The 25,909-nt window shown below is 44.3% G+C and overlaps 1 protein-coding gene across 4 annotated transcripts in view; it reads left to right on the forward strand.

The window, feature by feature from the left end:
- Nucleotides 1-3,709: 3,709 nt before the first annotated feature.
- Nucleotides 3,710-25,909, forward strand: part of GLIS1 (GLIS family zinc finger 1) — a 180,097-nt gene continuing 157,897 nt past the window's right edge. Inside the window, exons 1-2 of one of the 4 annotated variants that reach the window (XM_038144217.1) lie at nucleotides 3,710-3,823; nucleotides 4,430-4,810. In XM_038144217.1, the coding sequence (XP_038000145.1) occupies nucleotides 4,468-4,810 (343 nt within the window). In that variant the 5' untranslated portion in view covers nucleotides 3,710-3,823; nucleotides 4,430-4,467. The other 3 variants (XM_038144215.1, XM_038144218.1, XM_038144219.1) reach the window with 3 other exon arrangements.

The following is a 25,909-nucleotide window of genomic DNA, read 5'->3' on the forward strand; positions in this document are numbered from 1 at the left end:
CAGTTCAGAGCAAGGAGGTCGTTGAGCATCTGCAAAAGCACCTGTAGTCCCTGAAAACACTGTCATGGCAATGATCTGATCATGGCTGGTGTCTGTAGGGAAAATGTATCAAACTTTTAAAAACTTCTTCTCCTTACTGGTACAATTTCACTCTGGCCCAAGCTAGCCTTAGACTACTGCCTGTTCTCTCTTTGGTCACCAGCTGGGAGTGAATGGGCAGATGGGCAAGTCTCTAATTACTCAGCACCTGTGTCCTACCCACTTGACCTAGTGGGAGGATATTCAAGCGAGCAGTTTCATTCCTCTAGATGCTTTTTATACTGAATTGCAACCCCACCTTTCATATGTGACTCAGAATGAAGCAGGGACTAGCTCCAGGGACTGAAGATGGCCAGTCTGCCTCAACTGAAAGGTTTGCTTTGCTGATGGTGACATCACTAATAGAGGAAAGAGCAAAGTGGCCTAACTGTGAGCCCTGCCATGGCCAATGACCACAGCCCTTGGCAACCAGGAATGTTGAACAAGAAGGCTAATACAGAGAAATCCCCCCCACTTTCCTAAGGGCAGACTATTGCTGTCATGGGGGAGAGAGGCCACTGACTGGTTTTCCCAAGGACACAAGAAGGGAGACACCCATCTAGCTCATGGATGTAGTGACAACATAGGGTGAATCAGAGTGTGCTGTACAGCTCGTGCATGCAGCAAAGTCGTGGTGACCCAGGGCATGGAATAGTCTCAGCAGCCATGATTGCACTTGCTTGACCTTTTTTCCAGAACCAAAACATGAAGTGTTTTCTGATTCAGTAGGAAAAGGGACTACTTAACTCTTGCATTAGTACAGTTATTCAAGGAGCATTTGTTTCTCCCAGCACTTGTTCCTCCACGTCTGTGCACTCACCAGAGGGACCAAGTCGTTGCTTTTTAACAGCTCCAGGAGTCAAGTCTCTATCAGACACATCCAGGTCTGGAAGAGAATTTCCATCCACCACCTGTTTCTCTTGCTCAGGGCCAGGGCTGGGCATCGCCAGCTGCATAGTCCCACTAAAGACAGGGCAGCTGCCAAATGCCTTACTCGAACCTGAGGAAACAGTGCTGTGAGCGCAGGTCTGAGTCCACGGAGCCTCATTTCCCGTGGGAGGAATATGGGGACCTGCAGCTTGAGCTATGAGGTCTGTATTTCTGTGACACGATCTGCCAAGGGGAAATTCATCTCGGTGGGAAGAGCCTTCACCCTCTGTGCTGTTGGAGCTTGGAGCTGTGATGTGCTTCAGTCTAAACCTTTGCTGGCTTGAAGAGGGTGCCCAGCACACGGAGGAGGCTCCGTGCCCGCTCCTGCCCATGGAACAGCCGAGCCCTGGGCGATTGCTGAGCCAGTGGCGGCACCTGCCGGTATTTTGCAGAAAGTTCTGGGTGTCGCTGATAAAAAGAAAGCAGCAGCGGTTCAGAGCAGGAAACACACGACCTCAGGTACAGAATGCAGTGATGAGGGTTAACGAGCTTCTCCCTGCTTGCTGTGGGAAAATCCCTAACCACAAAAGAAAATCCGTCCAGGAAGGTACACAATATATCCAAAACTCCCTGTTTTCTAGGAAACTCCCTCTAGATATTTGGGCAGTATGTATCAATACAGCTGTAATAATTTGCACAAGATGAGCCCACATTCAGGATCCACCTAAATGCTATTTATTTCCTGCACTGGAAACAGTGGGATTTCTCTAGTTACACTGCGTTCTGGAATAATATTTCCCTCTGTAAATTTTTCTGCCTCTTCATGTCAACTGAGGTTTAGGTCGTTGCCGTGGTGTATTTCTGTCTTAAATAATTACTGCTTGTGGTAGTACTGCCAGGTGACTTTAGTATTTCCAGATCAAAGAAAAAGAACAGCTTGGTCCTGAGGGCCCCATGGATGGACATGACTGGGAGATGGGGGCACAGCAGAGCACCAAGAGTGGTGTGATAATGTACACTGAAAATTTTTACTTTGTTTTCATAAATCCCTAAGGTACTACCATCCAATTCAGTATTTGTGCTAGCTAGTTGATATTCAGTTTTGTTTCCTATAGAGGTAAGGTGGGGATTTTCTCCCTTCTTGTAGTTTCTTGTTCCCATTAAGATATTCAGAGGACATTTACCAATTTTCAACCACATTTGACAGACAGCTATTAACTTCTGACAATTTAAGATGTGGTCTTACAGAAGAAAAAGACCCCATTACTGCTATTATTGAGGGGAAAGGCTGGCATGTTCCCTGCTTGGTAGACCTCAGGTCATCCACGCTAGGCAGGAATGAGGGAGGCATTGCAAATGAGAGTCATTAGTACTGCTTCTCCCAGAACTACTTGTTCTATCTCAAGATCTTGTATCTTTTATTGAGAGTTGCTTCCCTCCCACTAAATCCACAACATTCATAGCATTTGCCAAGAAAAAGTCTTGTCCCTGCTGTCCTGACCATTCCTGTACTCTGTACACTGCAGCGTGGCAGACGTTATTAAGGGCTGGATAAAACTGTGAGTGAGGCACTCTGTGCAGCATCTGTGCTACAAGAATGAAGATCTCTTGTCTCGCTGCAGGACTCTCCTCAGGAGGGGTGTAGCAAGATGCCAGTTCAGTAGCTGTCCCTCCTCCTTGTGCTAAATCTCCCAAGCCTCTCCTTTAGGTTTGCTGTGAACAAGCAGGATTTCCAGCCAGATGTCTGTCTGATTTACACCCATGTAAATCAGGGCTGACTCTGAGTCTCTCCTATCTTCAAGCTGTCCTGGTGTGTTACAGACCTGCTGTGCTGCACCTGTGCTGACAGCAGCATGTAGGACAAGAGGGTGCAGACATCCCTGAGCCAGCAAAGTGTGGGCTAGTACAGCTCTCTGGTGCAAAGCTGCACATTGTGGCTCAGCCTGCATTTGCTTGGAACCAGGCCCAAGCTAATAAACCCAACCAGATTGCTTCCAGACCCAAGCTGGCCCAGGAGGAGCCAGTGCAAATGTCACTGCGCTGTGGTGCTTGTTCTGAGCTAGCTTAATTGTCTCTGTGGGCACGGGCCAGCTCCTGCACCTGTAGGGCAGGCAGGGAACGATGCACGTCCATAGACTGAAGTGCTGAATGCAGCTGGAACTGCATCACCAGAGAGATGTCTTGGCCAGGTTGTACCCACTTCCAACACATCTCCTGTTTCCCAGCCCCTGTCCTTGGCAAGGCTTTGCCCTCTCCTGCTGCTCTGCTGTGGCATGCTGCAGTGGCTGTGGCTTTCGCACACCAGTTGTTTATAGGGCAATGCCAGCTGTTCAGTGGCGGGTTGGCTTGTGATGTGTAGTGCTGGGGCAGCCGCACGCCTGAGCGGATTGCCTGGGGAAGACACAAGGATCCTCGACGACCGCGGGCAAAGGGAAAAGGTCCAGGCCCATGGCAGCGGGGCCGCGGGAGGGAAAATCACGGACCTCTCGGGAGGCAAGTGGGCAACTGCAGGGACTCTCCCCACCGGGCGGGCACCAGGAAGGTGCGGACACGGGGCACACCTATTCTCAGGCTGGCCTCGGCCCGCTGGCCCCCTCACGCACGGGCTACGCGCGGTCCCCCTGCCGCGTTCCTCGACGCGCAGCCGGAGCGGGCCCGCGGGCGTACCCCGCTGCCAAACCCCGAGGGGCGGCCCCGGCGGCACAGCCCTCCCCCTGCCCGCCCCGACTGGCCCCGCCGCCGCGCCAGGGTAATGGCCCGAGCCGCCTGCGCTCTGGCAGCCGGCCCTGCGGCGGGGGAGTGGGGCTGAGCCCGTGCGCCCGGCGCGGCGGCGGGAGCCGGCGGGCAGCGCGTCCCCCCGGGCGGCCCCTCCCAGGTAGGAGCGCGGGGGCGCGGCTGTCACCGCGCCCGGCCGGGCTCTCCCCCCTCCCTCCTTCCGTCGGGGACCGGTGACTCGGGGGCCGCGGCGAGCCCGGCGGTGGCGAACCCGCTTTGCCACCGCGTCCGTGGTTGCCGGGGCGGCCGCTGTTCGGATGCCTCAGCTGAAAGGCACCGGCCGCCAAACGACCCGCCCGTGTGCCGGGCCCCCTCCCCGCCCCTCCCGGCCGCGCTCGCCTTCCCGGGAGCGGCTACGAGCAGCCCGGCAGTGTTGCCTAGAGAGGGAGCGAAGCCGACGCGCGGCATCGGCCGCCCCGTCCCTCAGGGACGAGCCGCCGCCGGGCTCCGAGCGCCCCGGGTCTTCCCCCGTCCGGCCGGTGTGTGTGGGACAGCGGGCGGGGGCCGCGGGGTTGAGGTTAGCGCGCTGCGGGCTGCGGGGTTGCGGTTTGCGGGCTGCGCCGCCTCACGCGCGGCGGTTGCCGGCCGTTGGCGGCGCGGGGCTGAGGCGGGAGGCGGCACGGAGGGCACGGGGCTGAGGCGGGGGCTGAGGCGGCGGGTCCGCGGCGGCCGCCCGCGCTGACAGCCCGTGTGCCGCTCGGTGCAGGAGAGCGGCGGGGGCCCTGGCAGCAGCCGCAAGCGGACATGCACTGTGAGCTCGCCGTGGGTCAGAAAGGCAGCGCCCGCGTCGAGGTGAGCGACAAATGCCAGGGAGCGTCTCCGAAGGATCTGCCGCGGGTGACTCGTCCCGGCGCCGGTAAAGCTCACTTGAATCCTCAGATGTCCTTTAAAGTATCTGTCAGTAACGGCAGTGACCACACGGAGCCTCAGCAGAGCCCCCCTGAAATGTCAGCACCTCTGCTAGATTTCATCCCCAAACGACCCAGCATATTTGAGAGGATTCCGATTCTGCCCAGGGCGCAGGAGCTGCGATGCGCTAGAGGCTCGAAAGATTATTTCCAGCAGCAGAAACATCAAAGCGTGAAGGGTGAGTTTGAAAATGCATGAACTAAACGCTGCCATCACCAAAAACCTATTCGCCGCACAAATAAACACGTAACAAGCTCTTTCCCCCACTCCCTCCTCCCTTTCTGGTCTTTAGTGTGTTTCCTAACTTGTTTATTTAACTTTAAGCTTTAAAACTTTTTTTTTTTTTCCTGAGCACCTTGGAAGGACAGGATAAACCAGACTGCGCTTTTCCAGTGTGAAGCTGAGTGTCTCTCAATAGTATTTAAAAAAAATCTTGAGACCAGCATCTTCTTTAGTTGTCCTGAGCGGGTGCTGCTCATGCGGTCGCTTCTCAAGGGTGGTTGTTTTGGGCTTGGTGCTGAAGACTGGGCTGGTGCTGGTGTGTCCTGCGCCAGAGAGTTCGTGTGGGGTGTTTGTTTGTGTGCGTGCCTGGCTGACAATAAATGCCTGGTTCTTATTCAGCAGTTTCACCACGGTTGCTTGGATTTTATAGTTTGTATTTCACGGAGGTGTTACAAATGCTGGATTCAGGCGGTGAATCCTCTGACTTGGGAACTCCTGGAGCCCGAAAGGTCAAATTCTGCTAGTTAACAAATGCCTGGTTTTCAGCTGTCCATCGTTAAAGAAGGGGCACTGAAGTAGGGTTAGGAGTTGCCTACTGAAAATCTGTTCATTACACTTTTCAGTTAGAACTGGTTAACTCAGCTGAAATTCATTAATCAAAATTCAGTTTTAAAATAATCCCTCTAAGGTGTCACTGAGTGGTCTCAGAGGGAATCGGAGCTTTTCTTTGTGCTACAAAGTCACTTGCAGAGACATATGTACACCTAAGGTTATTAATACTAAGACAATGTTTTCTGTAATGTTAAAAGGTAATTCTCTTTTTTCTCTTCTTATCAGTCTATTCCCATTCTCTATTTTAGATATGCAAGTGCAGTTATCTTGTCGCTGTAAGACTGTTCTCACTGGGATTTTTTCCAGTTCTGTCCATTCTTCTGAAAATTAAAAGTAGGCTGCATGCCCTTGGACTAGTGACATTTTCTTTTGTGAGCTTGTTACCTAGGGTGATGGCACCTTTCATTGCCACGAAGTTATGTTAATGAACACCTCGATCTGTGCTAGGTCTGTCCTACAGCCTCTAGGATGTGTTTGTTCATCACCACTGAATACAGACAGAGTGGAGCAGCAGGTTATAAATTACCCTTTTTATTTTTCTGTTTGTTAATGCTGCAATTCTTCTCTCCCGATTTAAAAAAAAAAAGAGGTTGTTAATGTTTGGCAGGAATGAAATGAAGGTCTGTTACACAGACTCCTGTTTTGAGGGGGGAGAAGAAGGATTCACGGAGTATAAAGGGAGAGCTACCAGCTCTTGTATCGTGCTGCTGCAACTGCTGCCTGTGCAAGGGACTCAAGGGCTGTTCTAGTCCCTTGTGGTCCCACGGGTGAGGTTGGTGCCACCTGACAGGGTTCATACTAGCTTAAAATCCTGCCCCTGCATTGTCCTGTCCAGGCAGACTGTTGAAATACTTTAAAAATATCTTTTCATTTGAGCTGTTCAGCCCTCTTTTCATGCATATCGCTCTTGTTCTTGCAGAGGGCAGGAGTGTAGGGAGGGAAAGAGGAAGAATTTAACTGCATTCACTTGGGACTTTTACAGTAGATGCAGGTGGGCATGGGAGGAGGTTCCTAATTCATCTTCCCTGACTGATCAATTTCCCATTTTCACCACTGGGGAAAAAAAAAAAAGTGTTTTACATTTTGTTGCTGTTTTTGTTTAGTATGTTTTCTGTCCAGGCTGTTACCTTGTGGTTGCTTCAGTGCATGGGTGACTTGAGTCATGGGAGTAAGTAGGTGTCCATGGGCAGGAGAGAGCTCGTTTAACTGAGCAGGAGGATTTGATGGATCATGTTGGATTTTTTCCAAAGATGGCAACACTGAGTTTTTTGGGTGGCTTCCTGTTTTTTGTTGGGGTTTTTTGTTTGGTTTGGTTTTGCCTTTTTTTTTCCCCCCAAGAAGACATTTTCAGGAGGCGTTAGGGAAAGTAAAATTTAAAGTAAAATTCTGAGTCTGATTTAAGATGTGTGGGATGTGCTGCTCCTTCTGACCTGGACAGTGTCAGCAAGTGCTTTAATGTCCACTGGGGCATTTTGGAGTGCTCACTGTGCTCCAGCTCACAAATCAGAGTGTATCTAAAGCGGGCTGTGCTGCAGACAGAAGAGCTGCTGCTCTTTCAAGGAGCAGTGCAAGCCATCTCCCACCAACCCTGGTTCTCTGAGGAAGATAAAGGACTGGGATAGCATGTGGATGTGATATACCAAGATAAAGCTACAATGTGGAAGTAAGGGAAGTACTCAGATTTACCCCGTGAAAGGTTTTGGGAAGGAAACTGATGACAGCTTGATTTCAGACCATCGTGCCGTGCGTCTCCTGTTCTCCAGCCCCAGAGTGCCATGTACCCAGTAATTCCCTCTGCAGTCTGGGTTAGATTACAGAATGTGCCTCCTGGTTTTGGTTTGTCCCCAGTTGAAAGCTGCAAGTAGGGAGTGTAAAAGATGCTCTCTAACAAGAGCAAAACTGATTTTTATAGTTGCCTGTAAGGTCTTTTTTTGTAAACTTGTCTTACTTTTTAATTTTTTTTTTCCAAAAAAGAATGAATCAAAATGATACAGTGCTCTATTAATAAAAAGGGCAGCTTTGAAGTAATCACAATGGGGAAGAAGTATCCTGCTGTTGCAATGTCTCTGTGGTGTTACTCTGCTGCTTCACAGTGTTTAAGTTATGATCCTGCAAAATGCTTCCGTGCCTGAGCAAGTCCTTTGGACTTCCTGAAGAGCCAAACAAAAACTTGAGGGGTTGTGGTTCCAATTCTGGGAATTGGATCATTTGGGTCTAAACTTTTCATGATGGAGCTGTTGGTTGTGTGCTGAAAATACCACTGTTTTGGAATTGTGCTTCATATTTTGTTCTGTTTGGGAGCTGTTTAAAATAAATGCCCAGTTTTCAGCCAGCCACCCCCTTCTGATGTGGCTAGCTATGATAGGCACCACGCTTTTCTTGCTCAGTGATCTCCCTGTGTGTAGGTAGTGTATTTGCATACAGACACTGCTTTTTAGAGACACAGAATACCTGTACCACAAGGTATGAAGTCCATTTTACAATGTTTTCCTGGGATTCTGTGGGTTTGGTTCCACGTTGTTGAATTTCACGCTACGGTAGTACAGTTTTGAAAGTAACACAGCAAAATACTTATTGTCTACAGGGAAGAAGCTTTTGGGAAGGCTTTAGTGGTGACAAAAGAGTAATCTATAAAGCTGCCAAATATCTCAGTTTCTAAATGGCATTGATTATGGTTGTTACCAGGAAACACTTTTCCTTTTCATTCTTTTCCAGTTTTGTTCAGTGTACCTAATTCATGACTCAGTAGAAATGACGAGATTTATCCTGTTAGCTGTGCCACTGGGAAATCATCCAAATGGCCCGGACCTTTGCAGCAACCACTTCAGATATTAACTTACAGTGGGCAAAACAATAAGCTGGTCGAGTTGCAGCAGTTGGACGTTTCCTTGTTGAGAGTATGTTTTATTCAGACAAGGAGAAAACGGCTTGGATTTTTTTCTTGTTTGTTGTTAACTGTAGCTGCTTTCAGCAAACACACAACCAATGTATTGAAATGTATTAATTTCCTTCTACTGTTGAGAAGGAGGGGTAAATCTTGCCATTTAATCCCCCTGTGACTGTTTCCTTGGTTGTCAGGGCTGTCCTTGTGAAAGTAACAGCTTATACTGTTGGGATCTTAAGCAAAAGCTTATACTTTGGTTTTATGATTTATTAGGTGAATTGACTGGTCTTGGGCCTGATGTTGCCATTTTCTTTCTTACACCTTATCTGTGTTCACCTGAATTATCCCACTGGAGCGAGTGTGACTGCCTAGAGCTGATAAATCTGTTATGGGCTGATAAGGAGACAGGGACAGGTTCACTGGTACCGTGATCTCTAAACTCTCAGTTTCAGGTAGAGCTGCAGTAGTAATTATTTCTTATTTTCACTTTAGTTCCCTTGCTGCAATTGAATTCTGCTACAAAAAGGAATTGAAAGGTTGGTCTGAACAGAATGTGCAGTTACAGAGCTATATTTTTATTTCACGGTCTCTTTTTTGCCCAATTTTGTTTTGTAAGGGGAGAAAGGAGAAGAAACTGCAAATTGGAGAATGCGTTCATAAATTCATTTGGAATAAATTGTGACTGTCCTCTCCTCCCTTAAACTGCCTATAATGCTTACTTGTCTTGAATAGGCAAATAACTTTCAGTTACTTGCTGCTGAAGGAAGTTCTTCTAATGATTTGTGTTGCAAAATCAGTCACTGACTTGAAGATGGGACTTTCATGGATTTAATTTAAAATAATTTAATTGTATCTAATCATTAAATCCATTGTAATTTAAGAATCATTAGTGGAGAATATTTAGCAAATACAAACCAGGAAATCTAATGATCAACCAGTCGTATAAAGGCATTCAGTAGTTGTAAAAACAAAAAAACTCCTTTCTGCTTCATGACAAAAACTACAGCTACTGGAAAACCTGAAGAGAATAAATGTTATACCTATTTTAATATTGTGCAGAATTATATGGGATATCAGATGTCAGATTACTCTCAACAAGGAAATAAGTCCAATAATTGGAAAAAAAATTATTTTATTTGAGTTTTGTTTGAAGGAATAGAAGTTAAAAATAAGAAATGACTTGTTCTATCTTTAAAATTACAATAGTGGAGGTTATTATATACCGGGTTAAATGGAATGAGAAGAAAAATATAATTTTTTCTTTTATAGTAAGAAAAAATTAAAGTCTACATCTTGCGAGTGGTTTAGTATGTACATTACTGTTCCTGCGAGCAGTCTCATCAACTACAAATTTTTGGACACAGGCCATTCTAAATTATCATTTAGATATAACTGAATACATTATTTGTATCTTAAGGATTCAGCCATGTATACACGTAAAACTGTTAAGTGTATGCTGAGGATCTTTAGTATACTTGAGATTGTATTCTATGAGGGCTACAAGATTCTTTTTTGTGAAACTGCTGAATTTAAAGTGAATGTCTTCTAGGACACTGTACTGCTTCATTGCAGTAAAGTGGTTTGGTTTTTTGTTGAATAAGGACAAAATTTTACCCTAAATTATTAGTATCATTAGGAATCTTGCCACTAACTTAAGCTGAGTCAGTATTTCAATCCTAATATTACAGAATAATTTTTCCTAATCTTTTTCCTGTGTGCAGGGAAAAGCTTGTAGAACAAATAGCAAGTTTCTGTTAAATCCATCTGTAAGCCAGGAAGTGGAATAACCTATGGATTATGAGAGAAACCTGTAGTACTGTGAATATAATTTCCACGCTCCGTTCCATAATTACCATTATTCTAGAAATTCTGCTGTTCAGTGATTTTAGAACGGTTGAAGATGTTGATGGCAGGGTAATTGGAGAGGGAAAATAGACGTAAACCACTCCATTTTGCACTCCAGATTTCTATCATTGTATGTCAACAAGCTTGAACCAGGCGTGCAATCTAGTAATCATTTCACAGTGCCTGAAACGGCTTTTAATAGACTGGGGTTTGTTTGCTCTTTTTTTTTTTCCCTCAGCCACCCAACGTTGTTTCCCAGCACATTGCTGCAACTCGGAATACAGGGCTCCAAAGCCAGGGCAGTGCTCACTGGCTGCGGTACAGCATAATCTTGCCCCACAAATGTGCAAACAATAGCAAAAGTATGTGTTTGGGAATATGGCACAGCTGTTATCTTCTGCCGGGAGCAGGGAGCGTTACAGTGACATAGAAGGACCAGTTGAAACCACTCCGGCCGTTTTATTGCCTGTAAATGGGGCGTGTAAAGAAAAGCAAGGGCCGGTCCCTCCATTCAGATAACCATCGGTGCACACCAGCGCGGCGCTACCTTTCTGCCCAGGCTTTGAAGAATAGAGGCAAAGAGTTCCCCTTTCTCCTTCCCCTCCTATTACATTTCTGGCGCCCTGTATGTGAAATCTTGGTTGGAACCTGAACTTTCTGTTCTGAGAATCTGTGCTTCACTGGTTACCTGGAACAAGGACTTCTTTTTTTTTTTTTTTTTTTTAATTTTATTACAGTCATTAGCTTGACTATATGAAATGATTGTTAATGATTATTTGTAGGCAGAGGACTGCTTGTAGAACAGATGAGACATTTCCAGAGCTGCGATAGGAAATTGATCCAAATTCTATCTTACAGGTTATTTTAAGGTTTTGAGCATTACAAGGTTGATCTCAGTCAACTCAAAAGTGCTTATGGTCTTTTTATTTAAAGCAACTGTTTTGCTTTAACTCTAATAATTATGTTTGACTTCTCCATCATTATGTTTGAGTGTATATGTGATTATCTTGCCGAGTGGATTGGTAAGGAGCACTGTGATTGAATTTACGGCACCAAATTTGTTCTGAGGGTTAAATGAAGGCAAAACATCATAAACTACACTTAATTCTGGCATTTATGCGTGTGATAAGAGGGCTTTGTGAGAGCTATAGAGTTGTTAGTTGTTTTACAATGAGGAGAAAGCAAATTCATTCTTACATGTTGTTCGCATATTGGCCAGAGGGAAAAATGACACTGAGGCGACATCATCAAATACAGTAAAAAACTAACTTTTTAATACAGATGTCCATTGTTGTTTTAAGTGCTTAGGGGGTTGGTGGTTTGGTTTATTTTGGAACTTGCTGAACTATATGAAGTGTGTCTCTAGGGGCCTGGTATTTTAATACCTTGTAGAAGGTTGTATAACAGTAGATGATGTATTTTGCCTGCCTTCCAGTGCTGTAAATAAATTACATGTGCTGGCTTGGGAGAACGTATGTGAGGTGTAAATCAAAGGCTAATACAAGAGGAAAAATACCAATTAGTGATGTCTTGCAACAGGTTAAGGTTTCTTTACTCATTTATACATAATCAAGAGATATAAGAGCAGTAATATGTATAAAAATGTTAACATGAGGCTCTTCCTTAGAAGGGGTAGAGGGTCTAGGATTATTTAAAATAAGTGCTGTGATTCAGTGCTTTTTCACAATTTGCTATGGTTAAATCACTTTAATACTGAAGTCAACAATCCCCTAGGCAAAGAAAGAGAATATAATTTTAAGTGTATTGTTAAAATTGAAATTTGATAGCTTCCACTCTCTAATCCTATCTAAGTCTTGGTTGTATTAAAAGGAAAATAGATACATGTGTCAGTTTTGGAGCATAATCTTTCTTTTGAGTTTAAAGGATGATAAATGTGCTTCAGACAAGCAGCACAGCAGTTTATTGGTATGAATGTTTTGCTAAATAGTACATGCTTAACGCAATCCCCATTCCTTTATAATAAGTTTAAATATTAATTCTTTGGAATGCTAGATGCCTAAAGCTAGATAGAAATGCTGTGCAGTTTCAGATATCTAGGAGTGGGCTTGTGAAACAGGATATTTAACTGGGAGAGATGAGTAGCACATTTCAGAGTTATTAGGGCAGAACAACAATGCAAGAGGATGACTTAAAAAGTTACAAAATTGTTTTCTGTGCATGAGGCTTAAATACCTTAGAGTTATTTATTTGAACCACAAGAGCAGATTTCCTATCTATGTAGGTTCTAGATTGCATTTTTTATTATTATTTTGTTTAACTTCTTAGCCGCCTGCCCCTCTCCAAAGCAGCTGGCTTTGATTTAACCTGAATCCTTCACAGAGAGGGAGGGCTCAGTCACGATGACTGCGAGTTGTGCTCTTGGATGGAACATCTCTGCAGTGACTGAAGAGAGAAGACCAAATAGGACAGGAACTTCAGAAGGACTCGCTTCACTCTACGTCAGCACTTAGTGTTCCTTACGTAAGTCCTGCCTACCTCCCAGCCCCCATCTGTGCTGGACAGGGAAGAGAGAGTTAAAGGGAGAACAGATAAAAGAGGACATTTCTGGTTTATTACCCAGTATTTTCTGGGAAAAACCCAGAAAGGATTTAACCGAAGGTTTCATAACTCTTGCTTTGCCTTGCTGCTCCTGCTGAAATTGCAGGGCATTGACTTCAGGAGGAGGCCAGTATTGAATATTTTTGAAAACTCTTCCATACTCCTTTGGGACACAGAAGATCCAAGTGTTAAATTCTCTCCTGGAGAAAAAAGGGTGCAAGAACTTGTAGCCCAGTAGCTCAGGTGCTATCAGTTAGCACAACATGTTCACCTTCTATTTTTCTTGTGTTCAAGACCATACTGGGGTGTAAAGCTGGTGTGATCAGCCATTGTATGTGAAACAGGCAAAAGTGGTGAAGGATTGTGCCAGCAGCCAACAAGGCTGAGTATATGAATATTTTGGATGAACAGGAGTTCTTGAACTCTGTTCTAGACTGTACTGTTTTATCATTTTGGGGCAATGCTGTGTACTGGTCATGCTATTTCTACAGTGAGAGCATAGCAGAGTGTGGTGTAGAGAAAGACAAGCGAGTTTTGGAACAGGGCAGTTGTTTGGGCAGACTCTCAGGGCCAGCTTAATTTTCTGTGCTGAGAGACAGAGTTTGTTAGTTCAGGTGCAGAGCTGGGATGATGTGGCTGTGCTCTGTTTGAGGTCTGATCTGGTGGTGGGGCAGGACGTGGCATTGCGGCGTGTGGCTGTACCAGCCACGGGTGGCACTTGCTGGAGCGTGGCTGCAGCCCCTCTGCACAGCGTGTGCATGGGCTGGGTTTCTTTCCTGGCTACATGAAGGTCCTGGTGTTTGCCCTGGTTGGTGAGTCTCTTAGCATGAGTGGTGAAAAGTGCAAAATCCATCTTTGCTATCTTGGGGAGAGTAAGGTTTTTAACGCAGCATTTTAGTTGGGCTTGTTGCTGCTTGGCATCTGGACTGTGCTGTCAGTTGCAGAATTGTTGCAGAGGAATAAAATCTCCCGTTTATTTTAGTGCTTGATGTGCTGAGGGAAAGGAGGCTACATTAAGGGATCAGTGTTTGACATAGCCCAGAATAAAGTACCTGCAGGAAGGGAAATTTCTGCCCCCCACTCTCCAGTTTTCTGGGTTGCTCTTGCCTCCCAGCAGATGGGAAAGTCTCTTAGGGTGTGTTGTTCTTGGGCAGAAATCACCCAATGGACTGTGTGTCCCTGGGCTTTTGAGATGCAGGTGGCTACTACAAGGTTCCCAAGATCCTCTCACTCTGGCAGAACAGATTTTGCATGCAGCTGAGACTGTCTCCAGGACTTGAACAAGAAAAAGCAACACTAAATTCCTTCTTTCTGGATATCTGATTGTTGTAATGTTCAGTTTCCTTGAAGTTACCAGAGCTGGTTTATGTTCAACTGAAACTGGGCTGGCCTGATCCCATTGTCCCTAACTCTGGTGCAGATCTGAAGTGATGCCATTTTAAATCCCAAAAGTGTATAAAAAGGAGGCAGACTTGAGCTCTGGAAGGCTTATGCATAAAAAATTGTCCTCCAAGTATGGACTCAGTTCACTTGGCAAAAGAAAAAGACATCTCACGCTTTTAATCTGAACAGTTTGCTTCTTATTTTTCCTCCTGCCAACTTACCACAAATCGGCTTTTCTTCCTTTTCTTTGAGTTCTTGAGTTATTCAAGGTTTGCTGATTTGTCATAGTTTTGTGGGGATAAGCTACAGACAATGATGGTTCTCCTTGCAGAACCAAGATCCCCATGCATTTCAGCATCTCCCTCATTTGGATGCACATGTGGGAAATTTAAGGGGATATTTACTCCTAGAGCCCACTTGCTCTTTGCCTGCCATTGAGTCTTAGTGACCTTTTCTTTGTACTCTCTTGGCCTCCTTACTGAGCCACTGTGCTGTTAGTTTATTTTCAAATGTATATACAAAGGGTTGTAACTTACTTGAACTGTGGGCTAAATGAGTGGAAGCATGGCAACTGGTGTAAATAGCTTTTGGTCTGCTGAATGTGTAAATACTCGAAATCTGTCAGGGTGATTTGGCTGGCTTTTATTGGAATCATTATTCATATGAGATCTCCTTTCTCTTGTACTGCATCCTGTCAGAAGCTATTAGGCAGAGATTGCTGGCATAAGTACTCAAACTGCTTTGTCAAAATGCACTTCTATACCTGTTGCTTTTATGCTTGCCAGTTCCATAGATACTTTTACAAGTGGCTATGTTCTGCAAGATTAGTCATAGAAAGCTAATGTAAAGGGACCAAAACCTAGAAGGTGAGAGCAAACCACTGGGACGATTAATCATCAGCAGTGTTTTGAGCTGAAATGTACGATAGCATTGGCTACAAGTGCAGCTTATTTGACAAGTTAGAATGACAACACTGGTGTGTTGCAGAGACTTGCAGCCTCAGCAGTACCCAGGTTGAGTTTCTCAAAATGAGACTAACCTGCTTGGGCAACTTTCCTTGCTAACGGCTAGTGTTAATGCCAACAAAAATTCTTTTATTAGCTGCTGGAGAAATTGCTGGAAGACTTGAAAATTAAGAACAGTACATATCAGAGGTGATAAAGAAGTTCTGTGCGTGGGGTAGATGTTTCTGCAGCAAGCAGTCATTCTGAAGAGATAGGGAGGTCATTTTGGATCTTAGATAATAAGACTTGAGAGAAAACGTGGTGAAAAATAGCCTCTTAGCCAGCTAGCATTTAGATAAAAATGAATTATGACGCTAACTACCACTAGAGAAAACAATCTGGGAGATTGAATACAGGTTCCAGTGTGAAGGTTGCTGATTGCAACATTTGCTAGTTTGATGAGCAGCCCTGATTCAGAATATGTTATATATGGGAAGGAGCTTCCACACAGAATGATTTGTAGATCAGAGTTACGGTTTGTGTGTATGGTGCCCACACATCTGTCAGAGGCACTGATCCTGTTCTGTTGCTCCAGAAGGAAATCTCCTCTTGCATCCTTTCTAAGATGAGCGTGGCTGTAGGTTTTCTCTGTTGGTAGCTAAATATTTTGTGAAATGAACCTGATCTTCAGCACCTTCTGTGTCTTCTAGATTGGTTTATTCTTCCACAGGGATTATGTGGGCCTGACAGTAGGAAAGATACCTTCTAGGACTGTACTAATTTCTGACATGTGGTGCCCAAGGATGGCATAAGTTGTTTATCCCTGGAGTTTTTAGAGACAGGCTGGGTGAAAATCCTACTGTGGAATGTAATTCTTTGGGCCCAGCTGTCTTTCCTGTGATATTTTTAATTCCCAAACTCAACCGCTTAGGCACTAGAGAGTTAGAAGAGGTCTCTCAAGCTGTAATAGTGCAGGCTTCTATCCTCTTTGACTTGCTGAACAAAGTTCAAATCCCTCCTTGTCTAACATTGGTGTTTCTGGCCACTCATTTGTTTGTCAAGAAAACACTGAGACAGCATACAATAAAAACCAGGCTGAGTGAAGGGCTCGAAGAACACCAGTTGGGAGAGCCAGTGGTGGGACAACTGGGCATGGAAAATGATTGATTTTATGTGCAAAGCAGTTGTGAAATGTTCTGTGGCATTCTGGGGACATGCCATTGCTAACAAATGATTGCCTGTTGGGGATAGAAAATGCCAGCCATTGTTCTGAAGAAGGAAATAGCCTTATTGATACTGAATTAGGCTCACATTGAATTATTATTCATTTTCAGTGCATCCTGTTTTCCAAATACAAAAATTAACTGAAGGCCTGCAGCACTATTGATCTTCAGTTGTTGGTTGTATCTACATCCTTATGGTCCAGGTGGAGTTTAGACTGTTTATATCTGGGCATGGATTGTGGCAGAAATTGGCATTAACAGAGCAGCTGAAGGAAGCTGTTCTTCTTTTCAAAAGTTCATCAAATTAGTCCTTGTTTTATAACAAGCCTGAGAGTGAGGCTGGCAGAGGTAAAAGTGTTGGTAGGTAACACTTAACTTCTGGGATGCATTTTGAATTGTCACATTTGATGTTGATGGCAGAAAAATAGTGGTATAGAAAACAATGTTATTGCCTTTTGGAAGGAATAGAAACCAACTTCTATAGAAATTGATGTGCACACCAGATATAAATATTTTGTACAGTGACTGTGTTTTGTATACAGCTCTGAAAATGTGGGTTTTTTTCCCAGTGCTATTGAATAGTTTCTGCTGAAATCCTAACCATATAGAAAGCCACTACCAGAAAAGTTTGTTCCTTCAGTTCAAGGGAAGATTTTTATTTAATAAAAATCAGGAAGTGACTGGCATTTGGCATGGATTTCTTAAGCAGTCATCAGGAACTGGACAACAGGTATTTTCTTGTGTCGTACATATGAGGCATTACCTTGGCATGGAGGATATAAAGTGTTTTTCTAGGTGGGAGGCTGTATGTTCTGGAAAGCAGTGATACTGAAAAGGATTGGCATGTCACATCTAACAGGTATGAGAAAATAACACTTCTAATAGGGTATGAAGTGGTATGATGCATTATTAAAAAGCTTAGGGAAGAGATTCTGTAAATTCTTATGTAATTCTTCTGTAAATTATCACTCTGGTTGCAGAAATATAGGTTAATGCTCAGACTTTCTTAAATGGCTTTGAAAAGTCAAAGGATTTGGAGAAGAGCTGGGAGATGCTGACCTATGTGTGGTACCCATGGACTAATGGAAGATTACAGGGAATCTGGTCTGTTCCACAGATGCAGTGGAGGAGAAAATAAGTGGTACTTGAGGGTTCTTTTGAGTGCAGAATGGTGTGTCATGGCTGGAAACTGAGAAGGATAAAACAAGAAGGAAGATGGATTTTTGACTGCAAGGGTAACCAAACCTGGCATAGTTTAGTAAAGGATAAATCTTCTGGTATTGAGAGCCACTGAATGTTCCTATAGAAGAAATTATTATTATCAACCACAGACAGTTGCATTCAGTGGCAGAATCACTAGATGGACAAGCTGGACCCTGCCAAGGGCTTCCAATTGCAGTCTGTAAAAGGCTGGATTCCAGGCCATCTCCTTCTTCCAGACCTGGTGCTGCAGTTTCTTCATGTGTCTTCTGCCTTGCAGTCCATGGCCTGGCATCCGGATGAGGCCAAATTTATGCCCTCATTCTGGGTTTTGTGCCAAAGAGTAGGGGACAGACAGGGAAGGAGGAGCATTGCCACCACCACAGTCACACAGTTTGGTCAGTAGTTATGGCAAGGGAATCACTAGCAACTAATGTGTCCTCCAAACCCACCCTGTCTTTTCTCTTGTCATGTCTCTCCCTTCAGCAAGCAGCACCACTCCTCCTGGACTAGACAAGTCTGTTCAGAGATGGGTGGTGGAACCTGCTGTCTCCCAGGGCCTGGGCTGAGACCAGCTAAAACCAAGTGCTGGGTTTAAAACCTGGACACGTGGGGAAAGGGTAAGGGTTGTGATAGTCTCTTGCCAGGCACTGATGATTTTCAACATTAATGTCTTCCCTTTCTTTGTTTTCTGAAATGAAAACCAAGGTTCAGCCTCTTTCCTAGCCCAGCAATAGTGACATACTAACACAGTTATTACAGCAAACATTTTGGCCCTCTCTGGTCATGATGTTTTCTTTCTGTGGGGAGACTGAAATACTAACTCACAAATAATGTCTTTAGAAGTCATATTAGTCACACATTTTTAAGACATTCCAAAATCATACCAACCTCCTTCTGAGCTTGTCTGTTGCTACCAATGATTCAAAGTTTTGAAAACTCTCCTTTAGTTTTGATTTACATTTTGGTCTTGGGCACTTGTTATTTCTGGCAAATGCCAGCTCAGTTTCATTAAAGAAAAATCTGTTTTACAGCCACGCGGCTCAGATCTGCTGCGCTTCTAATAATTGATGGCTGGTTTCCTTATTTCCTGCATTGTAGAAAAATAAGGACCTTGTTAGATCCAAACAAGCCTGCATAAAGTCACAGTGTGAAACATCAGGTTGGGGGTGAGCAGAGCAGCTGTGGGCAGGTTTTACAACTTCGGGCTACAGTTGATCGAGGCAGCCAAGGGAAACTGAGAGATACCCATGTGACTAAAATTCAGCTGAGTTCTTTGGCTCCCTGGCCTGAGATTTATATTTGTGACACCTTCCCCTCTGTCAGTCCCTGGGCCAGACACAAGTCTGTCTGTCTGTCTGTGTATCTAGGGCTCTGCACACCCCGTGTAGTGGCCACCGTGCCTGTTCCTTGCTGTGCCACAACGGGATGTGTCTATTCCCAGTGCTGGCTGTCTTGCTCCTACAGCCCACAACAGTGTGAGCGTGTGCCCTGGGAGAAAGCAGCTGCCATGTGGTGGGGATGAAAAATCAAGAGCAAACACTTTCTGAATTTCTGCAAGTGGGCAAATTAATTTCAATCTGAACTGTCATCACAAGGGCCTTTTTTCCACTTCCCCCTTCCTTTGGGTGGTATCTTTGATTTATATTCCTGAATGAGGCAAGTGATCACATTTTGGTGCTAAGTTCAGTTTCTTTATAAATTTTCAGCTGCAGAAGCCTGTCAGTTTTTTGGTTAATGTGGTAGCTTTTTTGGATTTGCTTGGGGTTTTTGTTTTACGTTGTTTTAAGAACCAGTGAAATTCAATGGTCCCTGTGTTAATTGAAAACAATCGATCAGTTTTAAGGAGCAGCTAATGTCTCTCAGGTATTCTTCTACAATGCAATACCTGTCAGATGCTTCCTTGCCACTCTATAAGCTATAAGTAGAGACAGGATCCTGCTTCAGAGATTCATGGAATTAAATAGCTCCTCGGAAGGCAAGCACCTGAACAATGTCATAAAAGATGGTGTTTCAGTTTTTATTTTTATGCATTTATCAGGTCCAGCCTGTTTCCTTTGAGAACTGGGTGGTTACTTTCAGGAAAGACAAATGTGTGGTGACTCTCCTAGACACTCCTTTGAAGGACTTGCCCCTCGAAGGAGGTGAAGAAGAATTTGTAGGAATTGTAGAGCTACTGGAAAATCAAGCCCTACAGATTGCTTTACTAAAGGCATGATGCTGAGAGGTATTCAAGCACCTAATTCCCATTGACATCTTTGGAAATTCAGTGCCTAAACAGTTCTCTGGATCTGGTGTTTGGTCTTCTGGCATTGAATATTACACAGTTCTTGCTTTCTGTGGGTCTCCTTTTAAGGCATCTTCTGTGAGTGGTGCTGTAGTTTTAATTTTGAATTCTTCCTGTCGTGAGTTCCAGCACGTGATGCAGACAGCTGCCTAGAAAGCTGTGCCATGTGATAATCTATTGTTCCACCAAGGAGTTGAGGCCTACTAGACAAGCAGTGGGGTGGGAGAGTGAGTCAGAGAAAATACACTGCACTTTTATTAATTGTTGCTGAGGGAGGATGGGGCCAACCTTCAGGCACTGTGACTTTGTGGAGTGGGGAACTAGAGTGACATACTCATTTGTTTGAGTGAAAATCCAGGGAAAAGTGGGAGATTTTTGTTGGCGTTTCCTCCACTCAGCACTGATCTTATCTTGCCGGTTTAGTAGCAGAGCTCCTTTGGCTCCTCGCCAGGTGATACCATTGGAGTCTGTCTGAGATGTGCAAGATAAAAGATCTCAGGGAATTGCAAGTATTATGACTTTCCTATCAAACTGTTCTAATGTGTAGACTCCTAGAATCTTCTGACCCAGAAAACTGCCTTTCTTTTAAAAATCCTGTTACTGGAGAAAAAGGAAACACAAGAGCTGGGAAGTGGGACTTGATGTTTATAAGGGCCCTGAGAGCAGCCGTAATTAAAGTAGGTTTTTGGAAGAGACTTGTTCCTTTGCCAGCAAAGGGCCTTGGTGTTCAGCCAGGTTAGATGCAGCCTGAGAGTAAGCACTTGGGAACTGCCTACCATACACTGGTTCTGTGTCTGGCACTGAGAACACGAAGCGTCCTCTCACTTAAAATACTTTGTGTACTCCAGAGTGCCCTGTGAAACACTGCCGAGGGCTGAGTCACTGCCCAGCCATTTGGGCTGCTTCTCTAAACCCTGACTTGTGGAGGGCTGCTCTGCACAAGGGTGCTGCGATGGTGATCCCCGCTCTGGGTGCTGTCTCACTCTTGTGGTACTGTGCAATTGGCACTTTCAGTATGGGCCCACAGTTCTGAAATATGGCCAACTGAGTGATGGGAGAGCCAGGGTGTTCCTGGAATCCCCATTGTCAGCCTCTTCCTTGCATTCACAGACCCACAGCTGCTTTGGACATGAAGTATAGGCCCATCTGCACAAAGAGGTAAGCGGGACTTGCAGGATGTAAATGTGTGGGTGATCAAAGTAGTCATTAAGGAAAAAGACCTTGATATTCTTTATTTTCTTTGTAAAGCTTCAAAATTGATCTCTTGAGTTGAGAACTTGTTTCTCAGGTTTCACGGTGCATGAGAGGAAAACATTTGACTTCCTGTCCCAAGGCCTCTAGAGCTGTTGTCAGTCCAGTTTCCCTGGTTTTAGGCAGGAATCAGAACTGTCCACCGTATTCCATATCCTACAGAAGTCAGTGGGACCTCAGGAAAAGAGGATTGCTTCTGGCAGAGCTACATTTGAGTGAGTTTCCTAGGACTCAGTGGGGGCTGCAGAGGAAGGTGCTGGGGCGTGGATGAAGGACCCCAGCGAAGTCTCTGGCCCTTGTTTGTGCTGCTGTAGCGCAGAAGGCCAGGCAGGGAGGGTGTCCGAGGCAAAGCCCCCTGGGCGCTAGGAGCAGGATGGGAAGGAGCATTTGACCCCAGCAGAGGGTCAAATCCAGTTTGTGGCTATTGCAGGCAGTTGGTGCTCAGTGCAGGGAGCATCTGTCCCGTGCCACCCACAAAGCCTGTAACAAACTGAGATCAGTAGCGGAAACCACCAAAACCCACAAGCTGCTGTGTGCCTTAAAGAGTAGGCAGGATTGAAAGCACTGACTGCTGCTGCAACCCTGGAAAGGCTGGGAATTTCCCTAAGTAAAAATTCCCAGATGACCCAAGCATCACATTTGATCATTACTGTAAATACCAAAGCTTTGTACCTCATGTTATTTGTGTGCTTGGACAATTGGAGAACTGGAGTGGAGGGGCTGGGGAGAGCTCCCAGGAATCCTTTGGCCTTGCTGGTGCTTACAGCAGCCACATTTCCATGCAGTGCACAGGAGAAGGTGCTGCTTTTTTTCTTTCCTCTCCCCCCCTTTTCCTTTCTTCCTCTCTCTATTAATAACTGAAGCCAATGGCTGCTCTGAGTTACGAGGGGGTTTTATTGCACAGTTGCATGGTGGAGGGGCCTGGTTTTCATTGTGCAGTGCGGGATATCAGTTTTAACCCAGAGGCAGTGATGTTATTTAACAGGTGCCTTAAAGGCATAGTGCTTATTTAATCACCGTCTCCAGATCAACATTATGTAAATTGAAATTGCTTAGGTACGCAATTAATTGTGAATGCTTGAGACATTTTTAAAGGCATAAGACAATACCTGAAGTTCCATTTTAAGAATATCCAGGTCAAAGGACACACATGTTTTTATTTTCTTATTTGAGGTATAATGTGTTCAAGGCAGATTTATGGCACAACCTTTGTTTATTGACTTGTACTTTTCCACATGAAACTAATGGAACATGACAGATGATATTTATGAGGCATGTGTTCTTGATTAAATCATGTTAGACATTAAAACCTGATAAAAGAACGTATTTTAAAGGGTGGATTAATAGAAAAGGAGGCAGCATTGATTGGGGAGTTTACACGGAACAAGACATATTGGTCTTAGCCTGAGTATTTATAAGTGAGATATGTGGTTATAAAACTTTAGAAGCTGAACAGAAAAAGATTAATAAGCTCTGGCTCTTTGGAAAGTTCGAGTATTTTGTTTTTCTCCCTTTGTAAGCCACTGGCCACCTTGTATTTTTGGTCTTTCAAGTGAATCTATTCAGTTCTGCATAAGAACCCTTTGTGGCCTTCTGCTTGTAATGTTGGCCCTACGTGCGTTCTGTATTCTCCAGGATTCCCAGTCAGCAGATCTGTGCAGGCAGCCTGTGCCACTGCTAAAAACTGCTCTGTGAACGTGCTCTAAATTGTGCTTAGATGGGTGCAAACGGGGTGAATCAGCAGCAGTCAGATGGGGCTGCTTGTCCCCACCTTGATACCTGGGGCTTTGCACAGAATTCTGAGTAACAGGTTAGCAGGTAATTACCCCAAATAGTGTTTTGCCTGTCAGCTGAAGAGTATCCTCTAAGTATTTCCTGTGGAGAGCAATTGGAGGTTTTTCGTAAATGCGGCAAGTGGGAACAGATTTCCTTGACTTATAAGACTAAAGGGAAAGCAGATACCTGCATTCTACTTTCAGCTACACAGGTGCAAACATGGAATGTTTCCTGATTTCAGCTACACAGATGGATCTGAGGACATACTCTGGCTTGGTGCAGCGTTTTCAGGGCTGAGTTTTAACCTTCTGTGGCTGAACTTGTGCTAACCTGGATCCTTAAAGCTGCATTTTGTCTGGAACAGAAAAACTGCTGCAAGAGAAGATAGCTTTGAGTACTTAAAACTCCTATCAGCTTAGATTTGCAGAAGTAATGTTCACTGCAAATGCAAGAAAAAATTAAATTCTGCAAGTTTTTATTACAGCTAAGTAATTTCATGCTGTGGTGCAGTATTTACCTCCTGCTTGTAACTGAAAGACTTGTGCCAAATTAATAGCTCTTCACTTCTCATCTGAAAGCATTATGTTTGCTAGATGAGGTAGGGTAAAATGTGTTAAAGTGATAGGATTCTAGTACTTCAATTAGTAAATTGCTTCAATATCTTCCACAGGGAAGGAATGCAAATTATAGGCACATTTATGGTTGCTTTTGTTTGGACTTGTCAGGGTAGAAACTAAAAATACTTGCAAAATGAGAAAACGGTATAAGAAATACAGTTTTCTGTGAATGGAAATGCTTTTATGGAGTGTTGTGTGACTTAATTTGAGTTAAGGCATGACCTTGCATCTCATATCATCAAAGTGAGTTATGCTTGAAAAGCTGTTAGCTAAAGTGCACTTCTGCTTTCCACAAATCCAATGGTAATTATATTTTTTTCTTTTTTTTTTTAATTTCTGTTTTCCCCAGCTTGCTCACTAAAACACCGCTACCTACCTGAGATTTTAGAATAAGCATTCTCTCCCATAAGGAAGTGAAAATCTTTGTAATGCAGTTGTTTCCCTGTAGAGATTTCAGCCCTCCTTCCCCATGCATATGGTGTAAGCCAAAACAACAGATGTTAGAGAATAAAAAGAAGAGAATAGAAAATAGCCCTGGAAGTAATATTATGTTGTTACATTAGTATTTTGCCTCCTAAAAGATTTAGCAGAATTTAAAAAGCTTCAAAGATGGACTGAATAATAGATCAGAGACTTAAAAAAAAGAAGTGTATTGAGGCTGAAAAGAAGGGGAGTGATTTTGTTGAGAATTGATATAGATCAAAGATGCAGAGTGTTTGTGCAAATAAAAGAAAGAGAAGGGGGAAAGTGTGATTTTGGAGAAAAGAAGCAACTTCACTCTCAGTCCTATAAAAAGTGGAAAAATTGATCACATTTAGAAAGATGGGATCTTCAAGTGGTAAAATGGATACTGAATGGGAAGGGCAGGTAGAAGGCTATTTATTGTGTTTTACGCTGGTAATTGTACCCCTAAGCTTTGTAAGGGCATCGCAGCTCTGCCCTCTAAGCTGGGTTCAGGTTCTCCTGGAAAAACAGCACTTCTAGTCACCAGTGAAAATGGCTGGGATGATGACCATCACTCAAGAGATGACAGAGATTAGGAAGAAATTCTTCCCTGTGAGGGTGGTGAGGCCCTGGCACAGGTTCCCAGAGAAGCTGTGGCTGCCCCATCCCTGGAAGTGCCCAAGGCCAGGTTGGGCAAGACTTGGAGCAACCTGGGCTAGTGGAAGGTGTCCCTGCCCATGGCAGGGGGTGGAACTGGGTGAACTTCAAGGTGCCTTCCAGCCCAAGACCTTGTATGTTTCTATGATTCTTTTCCCACAAGGATCAATGCTTACCATACAGTTTTTGGTAGTTCATTGCCAAGTCTGTTCTTACACACCATGAAGAACAGAGATTCTGTGTCCCTTCTGTCCTCATGCTTAGCTGTCTTTCACAGCCCTTCCCTTGATGTTCAAACTATGTTTTGTTTGCTAAGCTTCACTTCTCTCAGCAAAATCCATTCAGAGTTTCATGTTGTCATGTCAGTGATAGGACTGGATCCAGAAATCCACCTCTTGACTTTGATTTTTCTAAGTCTAAGTGTAAATTTAAGGAAATTTAAATTTAAACTGAAGTGTAAATTTAAGGAAAAATTAATTCCTTTAGCTCCAACAGGTAATTGCTTCACTAGGAAAATTAGTTGCACTATTAATGATTTTATGTATGATAAAGGAATTTTCCTTTGAGTCAAACCGTTGGTACCAGGCCACCAGGGAGGAAGCCCTGAAGTTAAAACTTCCTCTCAATATGCTTCATACTGAACAGGTTCTTGCTGAGTTCTCCCAGCTTGTCTCCTTACTTTGCTCTCCTGCCATGCTTTGCCAGTGGTTGTTCCTTTTTCACCTGTTGCTTTTTCTGTGCCTGTATTTTTGCTTACTGCTGGTTTGTGTTTCTGCATCTCCTTGCTGTGGAAGATGCAGGCTGGTGGTGCTGGGGCATTGCTGAAGGCAGCTAAACAGGCCAGGCAGGAGGCCTTTGGGAGATGCCTGTAATGGCCAAATCATACATCAGTATCTCCCTGCCCAGTGCCTGAGATACAAGGATGACCTATTGCCTGTAGTGTTGCTTTGTAAAGACAGCTCTGGTGCTGTTGGGAGGCAGCAGATTCCCATTTCCCGCCATCAGAGCTCACTGGGAGAATGTCATATCCAAAGAAGTTTGTGTTTAATCTGCATTTCTAATATAAATGGAAAGAAAAACACGTATCAGCTAATACTGATTAATTATATCCCTGTGCTGGTGGCCAAGAATGGGGGTGTCATGCCATGTAGATTATATGCAACATGTTCTTTTTATGAATCAGCCAGGGAAGGCATCCAAGCTCTTTAAGTTGGTAGGTAAAGGGTTTGGCTAGTTTTCAGGGTTTGAAGCCATCTGGAAAAATTTAACCAAAATTATCTGCTTCACAGTCCCAAGATAAATCATTTTCCCACTTACACAATTGTTCCTCATTAAGCTAGTGGGGTTAGGGCTGATTAAACCCTGATATTATA

Source organism: Motacilla alba, chromosome 8 (assembly GCF_015832195.1).
Source record: "Motacilla alba alba isolate MOTALB_02 chromosome 8, Motacilla_alba_V1.0_pri, whole genome shotgun sequence".
In the NCBI taxonomy this organism is placed as follows: domain Eukaryota; kingdom Metazoa; phylum Chordata; class Aves; order Passeriformes; family Motacillidae; genus Motacilla; species Motacilla alba.